Source organism: Salmo salar, chromosome ssa06 (genome assembly GCF_905237065.1).
Source record: "Salmo salar chromosome ssa06, Ssal_v3.1, whole genome shotgun sequence".
NCBI classification, from domain to species: Eukaryota; Metazoa; Chordata; class Actinopteri; order Salmoniformes; family Salmonidae; genus Salmo; species Salmo salar.
The window spans coordinates 5217542-5231994 of NC_059447.1; the positions used below are offsets into that span (position 1 = coordinate 5217542).

The 14453-nt window shown below is 43.7% G+C and overlaps 2 protein-coding genes across 2 annotated transcripts in view; one reads left to right on the top strand and one right to left on the bottom strand.

The window, feature by feature from the left end:
• LOC106592410 (polycomb protein suz12-A) overlaps window positions 1–5492 on the top strand; it is a 58159-nt gene extending 52667 nt beyond the window's left edge. The window contains exon 16 of the mRNA XM_045719619.1: window positions 429–5492. Coding sequence (XP_045575575.1) covers window positions 429–825 — 397 coding nt within the window. The 3' untranslated portion in view covers window positions 826–5492. The remainder of the gene's footprint in view (window positions 1–428) is intronic.
• An 887-nt stretch (window positions 5493–6379) lies between these two features.
• Window positions 6380–14453, bottom strand: part of crlf3 (cytokine receptor-like factor 3) — a 31684-nt gene continuing 23610 nt past the window's right edge. Inside the window, 5 exon segments of the mRNA NM_001173930.1 lie at window positions 6380–8910; window positions 9060–9172; window positions 9288–9426; window positions 10122–10286; window positions 10676–10733. Of these exon segments, the coding sequence (NP_001167401.1) occupies window positions 8642–8910; window positions 9060–9172; window positions 9288–9426; window positions 10122–10286; window positions 10676–10733 (744 nt within the window). The 3' untranslated portion in view covers window positions 6380–8641.

Sequence of the window (14453 nt, forward strand, 5' to 3'; positions counted from 1 at the left end):
CGTGCACTTTCACCTCCCTGTAAAGCTCATCACTTATTAAATCTGTAGCTTAATAATAAGTTTACTTCCAAATGATGGTTGGATGGAAACCTGCTCAATGACATCTGTAGTTAAATATTATTTAACTAGGCAAGTCAGTTAAGAACACATTCTTATTTCCAATGACACCCTATGAACAGTGGGTTAACTACCTTGTTCAGGGGCAGAACAACACATTTTTACCTTGTCAGCTCGGGGATTTTATCTAGCAACCTTTCGGTTACTGGCCCAACACTCTAACCACTAGGCTACCTGCCGCCTCAAATGAATTAGTATTAACTAGGTGCTCTCTAGACTAGGGGCTCCATAGTGTCTGTGGCGCAGGCTGAAGTTTGACGTCCCTACTCTAATCCCCCTCTCTCTCTCTCCACTCTCTCTCTGCCCCTCAGCTACATAGCAGATAACCAGATGAACGGAGCCTGTCTGGCATTTGTGGAAGGTTGCGGTGCGTACATTGCCAGGAAGAACCTCTGTAGGAACTTCCTGTTACACCTGGTCAGCATGCATGACTTTAAACTGGTTACCACGACAACCATCAACCAGGCCATGACACGCCTCCGACACATCCAGCAGACCCAGCGGCAGGAAGGAGGAGAGGGGGATGGAGGAGAGGAGTCTCAGTCTGAGCTGCAACCCGACTATGCCACATGTAATGACGACCACACGGATGGTAAGAGTAACCATGGTAATGGCCACACGAATGGAAACGGCATCGGCGATGGTGATGAAGCTGGTAGTGCTGTTGCTGTGGAAACATCCAGGCCGAGCAAGAGGCATAAGTTCTGAGTTGCCCTCCGGCCCTCTCCTGGAGGAGTGATAAGTATCTAAAATGATGCGCGGTGAGTGGAGGGTGAAAGAGGGTGTGGTGATTGGAGGGAATAAGAGAGACTCATGATGACATCATTCCAAACAAGCACTGGGTGTTGGGTTTACCGTATAGAGGTGGTGGGCTAGAATCATTTAAGATCATTTGGACACACACACACACACACACACACACACACACACACACACACACACACACACACACACACACTCATTGTCCCACTGGTTATAGCAGGGAAACCTTCATCTAGTGTTTTCCCATGTCTGGTTCTTCAGTCTAACTTGATGTCATTAGACTAACGTTACAGTGACCATGAGTTCTGTAAACACATCACTTCAGCAATAACTTATTCTGAGTCCCAACTGGCACCATATTCCTTTATACTAGTGTGCACTACTTTTCACCAGGCCCTGCTGTAGGCTAGCATTCTGTCCAGGGGGTGTACTTGTACATCAAACTGTCTGCTATAGACTAGCATTCTGTCCAGGGGGTGTACTAGTTCATCAAGCTGTCTGCTATAGACTAGCATTCTGTCCAGGGGGTGTACTAGTACATCAAGCTGTCTGCTATAGACTAGCATTCTGTCCAGGGGGTGTACTTGTACATCAAACTGTCTGCTATAGACTAGCATTCTGTCCAGGGGGTGTACTAGTTCATCAAGCTGTCAGCGATAGACTAGCATTCTGTCCAGGGGGTGTACTAGTTCATCAAGCTGTCAGCGATAGACTAGCATTCTGTCCAGGGGGTGTACTTGTACATCAAGCTGTCTGCTATAGACTAGCATTCTGTCCAGGGGGTGTACTAGTTCATCAAGCTGTCAGCGATAGACTAGCATTCTGTCCAGGGGGTGTACTAGTTCATCAAGCTGTCTGCTATAGACTAGCATTCTGTCCAGGGGGTGTACTAGTTCATCAAGCTGTCTGCTATAGACTAGCATTCTGTCCAGGGGGTGTACTAGTTCATCAAGCTGTCTGCTATAGACTAGCATTCTGTCCAGGGGGTGTACTAGTTCATCAAGCTGTCTGCTATAGACTAGCATTCTGTCCAGGGGGTGTACTAGTTCATCAAGCTGTCTGCTATAGACTAGCATTCTGTCCAGGGGGTGTACTAGTTCATCAAGCTGTCTGCTATAGACTAGCATTCTGTCCAGGGGGTGTACTAGTTCATCAAGCTGTCTGCTATAGACTAGCATTCTGTCCAGGGGGTGTACTTGTACATCAAGCTGTCTGCTATAGACTAGCATTCTGTCCAGGGGGTGTACTAGTTCATCAAGCTGTCTGCTATAGACTAGCATTCTGTCCAGGGGGTGTACTAGTTCATCAAGCTGTCTGCTATAGACTAGCATTCTGTCCAGGGGGTGTACTAGTTCATCAAGCTGTCTGCTATAGACTAGCATTCTGTCCAGGGGGTGTACTTGTACATCAAGCTGTCTGCTATAGACTAGCATTCTGTCCAGGGGGTGTACTAGTACATCAAGCTGTCTGCTATAGACTAGCATTCTGTCCAGGGGGGTGTACTTGTACATCAAGCTGTCTGCTATAGACTAGCATTCTGTCCAGGGGGTGTACTTGTACATCAAGCTGTCTGCTATAGACTAGCATTCTGTCCAGGGGGTGTACTTGTACATCAAGCTGTCTGCTATAGACTAGCATTCTGTCCAGGGGGTGTACTTGTACATCAAGCTGTCTGCTATAGACTAGCATTCTGTCCAGGGGGTGTACTTGTACATCAAGCTGTCTGCTATAGACTAGCATTCTGTCCAGGGGGTGTACTAGTACATCAAGCTGTCTGCTATAGACTAGCATTCTGTCCAGGGGGTGTACTAGTTCATCAAGCTGCCTCACTACAGAAGCAGGAGGTGGGCTCCTGCCCTCTGGGCCGTTCTGGCTGATACAAGGCTTACTTAGTACTTTTGGCCGAGGCCCATAGGGCCCTATATAGATCAGTGGTTCCCAAACTGTTTCACTCAGGCCCCTCTTCCAGCATTGGGGAACATCCATTTCTATGGGCACAAGCACTGTTCATGATACAGACTGTTCACACCCCTAAAATGTTGCAGATTTAAAGCTTATTTCCTTACAATTCTATACATTTTGCCATGTCTGTATATTCATGTGATATTTGAGTGACAAAAAAAATGAATGTCTATGGGCTAAAAAAAGCGTTACCTGACATGGGCTAGTTGATGTGGACATTTCTGACAGGTTCTAAATATCTCTCTAAGAAATGCAATGACTGACATGACGAGGAACTGATGATGCAATAACCCGTTTCTACACCTCACCTTGTGCATTCTACCATTACAACTTTCAGGAGGAAGTTGAAAGCTGGACTGAGCTCCTCCTAGGGGGGCGCGCCCCACAGTTTGGGAACCACTGATATATGGAATAGGATACCATCAGTACTGTGTCCATCCTCACTGGTCCAACCTACTTTAGCACCTGTCTTGTCTCCGGTGCCTGTTTGAGACAGACTTGGGTGTCTGTGCACTAGATAGGAAATAGGGTGCCATTTGGGATATTTGCTTTGGGACAAACTCGTTAAAAAAAATATATAGTTCAGTATAGAGACGAACTGAAAAGACTTGGGTCATCTTCACTTGGGATGGACTACCTGAACAATATAAACGCTTGTTTTCGTTTTCTTTTGCTAAACGTTTTGCTACAGTGTGCACTAATGAATACCACCCTGATGACGGACAGACTGCTGAAATGTATTGTTATTTTTTTATAAGGGGAATGGTTGGTTGTATGATGATGCATTCTGAATTTGAACATTTGATTGTTGTATGTTTATTACTATGGTGGTCATTTTGAGGCTAAACTTGAGGACGGTATGCTGGTCTGAAGTCCAGCTCTTGGAAACAGTGTTGTTGGACTGGAAGGTGTCTGGCTCAGGGTAGAAAGATCACTTTACCCACAATCCTAAACTAAATGTGTATTGCTATCAGACTTATGTTTAAATACTATTTGGAGTCTTTAATGTTTGCTCTAGCCTGCCTGGAGTGCTAGATGGGAGGGGAGTTGCAGTTTTGGGACTATTCTATTGGTCCATTTAAGCCAGGCAAGCTCAATCAAGCACAGATAAAGTATTTGAACCCAGGTCTGGTTCCACTCAGTCAGTCAGGATCCAATGGTGCTACTAGACAGATGATTCAGGCCCTCAGCGAGCACTGATCACAGTCATCTGTAACCTTTTGAGGTCTTTAGGTCAAGGTTCAGTTACACTGTATGACCACATTCATCATCAAGCTGAAACCGTGCAGCACCCGCATCCACTCACTGCTTTGGGGAGTGTCCCGAATGGCTCCCTATATAGTACACTACTTTAGACCAGGTACCACAGGGTAGTGCACTACTTAGGGAATAGGGTGCCATTTGGGACATACTCTTACTATGTTGGACTAATTTGTCACGGTCAGTGTTGACGTCTTCAGAAAGGTGACCTGCTAGACATAAACTATAGTAAATATCAGCACTCTGACATTAGTGGGGAGTTAAATGTTGACTTTCCTGACCAAAGGGAGTTGGACCTGCTGCAGATTTTCTACTATTTTCCTCACCTGTGAAACTGTCCCAAATAGCATCTTATTTCCTATATATATAGTGTACCATAAGGCCCTGGTCAAAAGTAGTATGGACCACAGGAGGTTGATGGCACCTTTAATTGGGGAGGATGGGCTCGTGGTAATGGCTGGAGAGGAATGGTATCAAACACGTGGTTTCCATGTGTTCCATGTTTGATGCCATTCTATTGGCACCGTTCCAGCCATTATGAGCCGTCCTCCCCTCAGCAGCCTCCACTGGTATGGGGCCCTGGTCAACAGGAGTATGGGGCCCCTGGTCAACAGGAGTATGGGGCCCCTGGTCAACAGGAGTATGAGGCCCCTGGTCAACAGGAGTATGGGGCCCCTGGTCAACAGGAGTATGGGGCCCCTGGTCAACAGGAGTATGGGGCCCCTGGTCAACAGGAGTATGGGGCCCAGGTCAACAGGAGTATGGGGCCCAGGTCAACAGGAGTATGGGGCCCCAGGTCAACAGGAGTATGGGGCCCCAGGTCAACAGGAGTATGGGGCCCCTGGTCAACAGGAGTATGGGGCCCCTGGTCAACAGGAGTATGGGGCCCCTGGTCAACAGGAGTATGGGCCCCTGGTCAACAGGAGTGCACTATATAGGAAATAGGGTGGATCTTTTCAGGTGTGAACTTGAATTGCAAACAATTAGGACCCAAACAAAGGAAGCTGTTCCTACGTTCTGTAGCTGTGTGCAGTATGTTGACGAGGGTCATGCTCATTTGGCACAAAACGTTAGAAAGCACTCAAACGAGGGAGTTGGAGGTACTATCTGTACTAATCCAATAAAACATATCTTCTGTTGCAAAATGTTTTGCTACAATGCGCCTCAATGAACATGACCCAGGTTTGTGTATACGTCACTTCAGGGAAAAAAAGAGTACCATTTTGCTCTAGCGAACCCAGATAAGAAAATGTGATAAAAAAATGCAAAAGCAAAACAGGACTTTGTACACCAACATCCTAAAACCAGCTGGACGTTGGAAATGTAGTAATAAAGGAGTCATAGAAAATGTTTTCTATTTAAAAGAATAAATATGTTTTGTACTATTACCATTAACGTCTCATATGGTTTTAATTGAATGGATACGGTTCTAACACTACTGGTCAGGTTACTGTAACTATCTCATGGGTACGGTTCTAACACTACTGGTCAGGTTACTGTAACTATCTCATGGGTACGGTTCTAACACTACTGGTCAGGTTACTGTAACTATCTCATGGGTACGGTTCTAACACTACTGGTCAGGTTACTGTAACTATCTCATGGGTACGGTTCTAACACTACTGGTCAGGTTACTGTAACTATCTCATGGATACGGTTCTAACACTACTGGTCAGGTTACTGTAACTATCTCATGGGTACGGTTCTAACACTACTGGTCAGGTTACTGTAACTATCTCATGGATACGGTTCTAACACTACTGGTCAGGTTACTGTAACTATCTCATGGATACAGTTCTGGTTACTGTAACTATCTCATGGATACGGTTCTAACACTACTGGTCAGGTTACTGTAACTATCTCATGGATACGGTTCTAACACTACTGGTCAGGTTACTGTAACTATCTCATGGATACGGTTCTAACACTACTGGTCAGGTTACTGTAACTATCTCATGGGTACGGTTCTAACACTACTGGTCAGGTTACTGTAACTATCTCATTCACATGTTAGGATAGGGGATAGACCTTCAGCTAGCCCGAGGATAGTACTTTTCAGACTGGGCCAGTAGGAATGTGCCCAACTAGCCCGTCAGACCAGCCAAATTCTATATTTACAAACATGGCATGGGCCGGCACATTTTGGACCCGGTTGTTACCCTGGCTAGTAGAAATGGTCTGCTAGCCTGGCTGACCCAAAATCCTTAAGTTCTGTCCATCTCTTGATGTAGCTCCAATTTGGATTGTTTCATATTTCAGACAAAAATAACCAGAAATAGATGACTAAGCAATTTATTGGATGTTTCTGGGGCATTCATTCTGTACTGAAGGAAGGCACAATGAGGTATACACACACATGTAAATAATAAGCCTGATAACAAGCAGGACTGGGGTCAATGCTATTTAGGAAGTCAACTCACATTCCACTTTAACTCAATTGGAATTTCAGTTAACCTCCGGAATTGAAATGGAACTGAGCCCAACCCTGATTACAAGTCACAGTCAGCATTCCAAATGGCACCCTATCTGGTGCACTACTTTTGACCAGCCCTATGGATCCTAGTCAAAAGTAGTGCACTAGATAGGGAATAGGGTGCTATTTGGGACTCAGCCACACAGATAAAGGAATCGGAGATGGATGTTTGCATGAAGAGGTTGGTGGATGACAGACAGCTGAGTAAGACCCCACTTTTTTAACAGGTGGCCTGGTTCCATTTCCAACCCCACCTCCCTACCCTTGCACCATTGGCAGCGTTTCAATGATATCAGATGATTTGGACGTGAAGCAACACTGCCACAGTAACTATCCAGCTATATACTGTGTCCAGCTATAGCTTTTATCGACAAGCAGTTTCTTACAGTATGTATGACCACTGTTAACCTGTTAAATGTGAAACTGTGACGCAGCGGTCTAAGGCACTGTATTGCAGTGTCACTACAGACCCTGGTTCGTTTCCAGGCTGTGTCACAACCGGCCATGATCGGGAGTCCCATAGGGTTGGTGCATAATTGGCCCAGCATCGTCCGGGTTAGGGGAGGGGGTAGGCCGTCATTGTAAATAACATTTTGTTCTTACCTAGTTAAATAAAGGTTCATTTAAATTTGAACCATCTAACTCAACAGTCAGTCTGCTGAAGAGCACTCTGTAACCACAGCAACCATTCCATCTCTGCAGAACCACAGGAAGCAACCCAAACGGCCCCTAGTCCCTATAGTGCTCTAGAGGAAATAGGATGGCGCTTAAAATATAAATTCACCTCACAAGTACAACAAGTTCCCCCAAAAATTCATCAATGTCTACAAGTGAAGTTACATTACATGGTTGTGAAAACTTTTTTTTTTTTGCTAACAGTTAACAGTTTATAAAAAGCACAAAATGGAATCTAATTCAGAACACTTACAGAATCAGAACTTTGTACACACCATGAGTTCTGCTCACACGGAGCTGGGGAATTGAAAACGGGTCGACAGGGGAGGAGAGACCGACAAAGAAGAGGTTACGATCTCTGGAGTGAGTTGTTTTATTCTGTGGTAAACCAGACCAGCATGCTTTGCAGCTCATGTGTTTGATGAAAGGTAACGTCTCTCTCTCTCTGATCTCTGAGCGAGACCACCCCCTTATTGTTCTCACATTCAAAAGTAAAAAACACCACAATTTTAGGACTTTTGGAGAGAATGTGCATCTGAAATAGGGCACAGGAATGGCACCCTCTTCCCTATATAGTCCACTACTTTTGACTAAGGCCCATAGCACTATGTAGGGAATAGGGTGCCATTTCATGCACAGCCTGAGTGTCTCTTGAAAAGGAAGAATGATTGGTCAGTTGTGGTACATGAGTCTGTATCAGATGGCAGGATATCTTATCAGCCAGTTCAGAAAGGGCTTTGGATACATTGTTGATCCAGGTGCCAAGAGGAGAAAGGTGTGCTACTGGAGCTGATATTTTCTGATACCGGAGAAGACAGCTCTCAGCCATCACCAGTCATACCTGGAGGAAGCATAGATAGCTGCAGAAGGCCAGATGAAACCTTTCCCAGGGTGAAAGGAACGGATGGGTCACAGTAGGTAAAAGAGGGGTACATTAATGTAAACAACAGCAGTTGAATTCACATTGAGAAATACCCCAATACTGAAAAGCTATAGGGGGTAGAGGCTAAGTGTCTAAGGCAGTGGTATTCAAAGGCGATAATCGCGACCCCACTAAACAAAAAGTACGAGTACAGATTATTGTATGAGACAATATACAAACGTATTTGAAAAATACAATTGAGTATATTTATTTTGGTTTCTTGTAAATGTAATGAATTAAGGATTATTTGTTGATGAAATAATGTAAAATGTACTAATTTAAGGTTGTCATTATTTTTGGGGTGGGTTCATGAGAAAATGCACACAAAGAAATAGGGTCCCTGCTAAAAAAAAGTTTGAATACCACTGGTCTAAGGGGTTTATTTGGGACAGGACAACTCCAGCAGACAGGACTGTTACTCTGCTTGTCCCTTTGTGTTGACTGACAGGGCTGCTGTCCAATCAGCAGCCTCAGAACACCAGCACCTTCCAACCAGGGTGGGCTAAGGAGCAGCCAAAGAACAGGCAGTCCACCCCCTGGTCCAGCAGCCAATCAAACACCACTTCCCGGTTCCCTGAGCCAATCGTAACCCTCAGCTTGAAGTTGCCTCCTTCGCTAAGGTTGTTGTTGTTGCTAATAGGAAGTAGGTTGACCACTTCCATATCAAAGGTCACAGCAGAGCCGAGGGTGATAGAAGGCAGCTGGTTGGTCATCTCTTTACCGTTGACAAACACCGCTCCTGGAGAGAAGAGAGGAGAGGGAGAGAGGAAAGAGGAGGGATATAGAGAAGGTGAGAGAAAATCTGTCAAGTTTTGCTAACTTTTAACGCTGTTGCTACTCTGCAATTGTACGCTTTACAATTTTTTGTTGTTGAAAAAGTGATTGTACCGTTGGTGGAGATGCAGACAGCCTGGTCCCTCTGGAGAGACTCCGCCTCTCCCTCACACCCCACACACACCCCGATACTGTCCCGCTTGTCCACCTGGCCCGTCGCAGAGATCCTACGCAAGCACACAAAACACACTAATCACACGACAGGAATCACAGCATAACATTCCACTAGAGATTGTGATGGATGGAGGGAGAGAGAGAGAGGGAGTGAGTGTGTGTACTGACTTGAAGGTGAGCGTCTGGCCACAGAAGTATGTTGGAGCGTTGGAGTAGAGAACCCCAGCTTTAGAGGGGGACGAGTCACTCCGCATGGCGATGTTCCTTCTACTGCTGAGGATGTAGCCCTCACTGCCTGGACACCACTCTGGAACACACACCACCCAGAAGAAGACAGAAACCATGACAACAGTACACCTTCAGTCCAGGCCGACTGCATTTCAACAGGTCTGGCTGCAGGAGACACCTTCTCACGCCACAGACACTGAGACATAGGAGATGAGACAGGATGTTGAGTGATGCCAGAGAGGATGGTGCTTTACCGACACCAACGGCACGGGAGGTGAAATTACAAGCTAGAGTGTACTAAGTAGCTAGTGCGTGTGTACTAGCTAGCTGGATAAGCAACAATGGTTAACATTACGCCCTGGACCAAAGCTAGTTCCCTGACTGGTATGTGCCTAACATACTGATGCCCTGGACCAAAGCTAGTTCCCTGACTGGTATGTGCCTAACATACTGATGCCCTGGACCAAAGCTAGTTCCCTGACTGGTATGTGCCTAACATACTGATGCCCTGGACCAGAGCTAGTGACTCACGCTACACGAGACCAACGTCTACAGGTTACGCGAGCACACACCATCTGAGACACAAAAATACCATCAGTGATGCAAAAATACCATCAGAGATGCAAAAATACCATCAGAGATGCAAAAATACCATCAGAGATGCAAAAATACCATCAGAGACGTACTTTGAGGTTCGTAGACCACGCTGTGTCAGCATGCATAACCTGGAGCTGAATGCTTCACCGTACATCTGCTCCAGGTGTGTGTGTTTACCATGGGGTGCCAGTGTGGTGTATCCTGTCTGTGGGACGCTCCAGGGGCTCCACTCGGTACGTCCCTCCCCCCGGGCACACACCCTGAACAGATGATCAGTGTGGGGGTCCAGGTGTAGGACCAGGAACTCCTGCTCCGGCCCAATGTAGGTATCCTCGTACTGACCTGAACATACCGAGGTTAGGACCACAGAGATACACTAGTATTAATAAAGCACTATTCATATTATAAAGTACTATTCATATTATAATGTACCATTCATACAATTACATTTTATAATATATATTATTAAGCACTATTAATAAAGTACTAATATGTAATTCTATGGTTAGGACAACATATCCAGAGGCGCAAACAGATTCCTTTGTTGCACTAAGGCAGCGTCGCTGGTCCTTTTGTTCAGAAATGTATTTATGAGTTATTAAAAGTTATGTTTTATTAAATCATTACGACTTAGATTATTATTATAATTTGGAATAAATATGAATGATATAGAATCACAAAGAAATGAATAAGTTCTGGGATATTAAATCATGTTTGACCTAGGTACTGACCAGACACTGAGCGACGATACTGCAGGCGGTAGTCCTGCACCGCAAACTCATCATCCACCTAGAGAGACAGATGTTATGAAACACACCCCACAGGACAGTGTACTAGTTAATATCAGTATCATAACACCCCACAGGACAGTAGTTAATATCAGTATCATAACACCCCACAGGACAGTGTACTAGTTAGTTAGTATCAGTATCATAACACCCCACAGGACAGTAGTTAATATCAGTATCATAACACCCCACAGGACAGTGTACTAGTTAATATCAGTATCATAACACCCCACAGGACAGTGTACTAGTTAATATCAGTATCATAACACCCCACAGGACAGTAGTTAATATCAGTATCATAACACCCCACAGGACAGTGTACTAGTTAATATCAGTATCATAACACCCCACAGGACAGTGTACTAGTTAATATCAGTATCATAACACCCCACAGGACAGTGTACTAGTTAATATCAGTATCATAACACCCCACAGGACAGTGTACTAGTTAGTTAATATCAGTATCATAACACCCCACAGGACAGTGTACTAGTTAGTTAATATCAGTATCATAACACCCCACAGGACAGTGTACTAGTTAATATCAGTATCATAACACCCCACAGGACAGTGTACTAGTTAATATCAGTATCATAACACCCCACAGGACAGTGTACTAGTTAATATCAGTATCATAACACCCCACAGGACAGTGTACTAGTTAATATCAGTATCATAACACCCCACAGGACAGTGTACTAGTTAATATCAGTGTCATAACAACCCACAGGACAGTGTACTAGTTAGTATCAGTATCATAACAACCCACAGGACAGTGTACTAGTTAATATCAGTATCATAACACCCCACAGGACAGTGTACTGGTTAGTTAATATCAGTATCATAACACCCCACAGGACAGTGTACTAGTTAGTTAATATCAGTATCATAACACCCCACAGGACAGTGTACTAGTTAGTTAATATCAGTATCATAACACCCCACAGGACAGTGTACTAGTTAGTTAATATCAGTATCATAACACCCCACAGGACAGTGTACTAGTTAGTATCAGTATCATAACAACCCACAGGACAGTGTACTAGTTAATATCAGTATCATAACACCCCACAGGACAGTGTACTAGTTAGTATCAGTATCATAACAACCCACAGGACAGTGTACTAGTTAGTTAATATCAGTATCATAACACCCCACAGGACAGTGTACTAGTTAATATCAGTATCATAACACCCCACAGGACAGTGTACTAGTTAATATCATTATCATAACACCCCACAGGACAGTGTACTAGTTAATATCAGTATCATAACACCCCACAGGACAGTGTACTAGTTAATATCAGTATCATAACACCCCCACAGGACAGTGTACTAGTTAGTTAATATCAGTATCATAACACCCCACAGGACAGTGTACTAGTTAGTTAATATCAGTATCATAACACCCCACAGGACAGTGTACTAGTTAGTTAATATCAGTATCATAACACCCCACAGGACAGTGTACTGGTTAGTTAATATCAGTATCATAACACCCCACAGGACAGCGTACTAGTTAGTTAATATCAGTATCATAACACCCCACAGGACAGTGTACTAGTTAATATCAGTATCATAACACCCCACAGGACAGTGTACTAGTTAATATCAGTATCATAACACCCCACAGGACAGTGTACTAGTTAGTTAATATCAGTATCATAACACCCCACAGGACAGTGTACTAGTTAGTTAATATCAGTATCATAACACCCCACAGGACAGTGTACTAGTTAGTATCAGTATCATAACAACCCACAGGACAGTGTACTAGTTAGTTAATATCAGTATCATAACACCCCACAGGACAGTGTACTAGTTAGTTAATATCAGTATCATAACACCCCACAGGACAGTGTACTAGTTAGTATCAGTATCATAACACCCCACAGGACAGTGTACTAGTTAGTATCAGTATCATAACACCCCACAGGACAGTGTACTAGTTAGTATCAGTATCATAACACCCCACAGGACAGCGTACTAGTTAGTTAATATCAGTATCATAACACCCCACAGGACAGTATACTAGTTAATATCAGTATCATAACACCCCACAGGACAGTGTACTAGTTAGTTAATATCAGTATCATAACACCCCACAGGACAGTGTACTAGTTAGTTAATATCAGTATCATAACACCCCACAGGACAGTGTACTAGTTAGTATCAGTATCATAACAACCCACAGGACAGTGTACTAGTTAATATCAGTATCATAACACCCCACAGGACAGTGTACTAGTTAGTATCAGTATCATAACAACCCACAGGACAGTGTACTAGTTAATATCAGTATCATAACACCCCACAGGACAGTGTACTAGTTAGTATCAGTATCATAACAGGACAGTGTACTAGTTAGTTAATATCAGTATCATAACACCCCACAGGACAGTGTACTAGTTAGTATCAGTATCATAACACCCCACAGGACAGTGTACTAGTTAGTTAATATCAGTATCATAACACCCCACAGGACAGTGTACTAGTTAGTATCAGTATCATAACACCCCACAGGACAGTGTACTAGTTAATATCAGTATCATAACACCCCACAGGACAGTGTACTAGTTAGTTAATATCAGTATCATAACACCCCACAGGACAGTGTACTAGTTAATATCAGTATCATAACACCCCACAGGACAGTGTACTAGTTAATATCAGTATCATAACAACCCACAGGACAGTGTACTAGTTAATATCAGTATCATAACACCCCACAGGACAGTAGTTAATATCAGTATCATAACACCCCACAGGACAGTGTACTAGTTAGTATCAGTATCATAACACCCCACAGGACAGTGTACTAGTTAGTTAATATCAGTATCATAACACCCCACAGGACAGTGTACTAGTTAGTATCAGTATCATAACACCCCACAGGACAGTGTACTAGTTAGTTAATATCAGTATCATAACACCCCACAGGACGGTGTACTAGTTAGTATCAGTATCATAACACCCCACAGGACAGTGTACTAGTTAATATCAGTATCATAACACCCCACAGGACAGTGTACTAGTTAGTTAATATCAGTATCATAACACCCCACAGGACAGTGTACTAGTTAGTATCAGTATCATAACAACCCACAGGACAGTGTACTAGTTAATATCAGTATCATAACACCCCACAGGACAGTGTACTAGTTAGTTAATATCAGTATCATAACACCCCACAGGACAGTGTACTGGTTAGTTAATATCAGTATCATAACACCCCACAGGACAGTGTACTAGTTAGTTAATATCAGTATCATAACACCCCACAGGACAGCGTACTAGTTAGTTAATATCAGTATCATAACACCCCACAGGACAGTGTACTAGTTAATAACAGTGTCATAACACCCCCACAGGACAGTGTACTAGTTAATATCAGTATCATAACACCCCACAGGACAGTGTACTAGTTAGTATCAGTATCATAACACCCCACAGGACAGTGTACTAGTTAATATCAGTATCATAACAACCCACAGGACAGTGTACTAGTTAGTTAATATCAGTATCATAACACCCCACAGGACAGTGTACTAGTTAGTTAATAACAGTGTCATAACACCCCCACAGGACAGTGTACTAGTTAATATCAGTATCATAACACCCCCACAGGACAGTGTACTAGTTAGTTAATATCAGTGTCATAACACCCCACAGGACAGTGTACTAGTTAATAACAGTGTCATAACACCTGGAGGGTGTGTGTG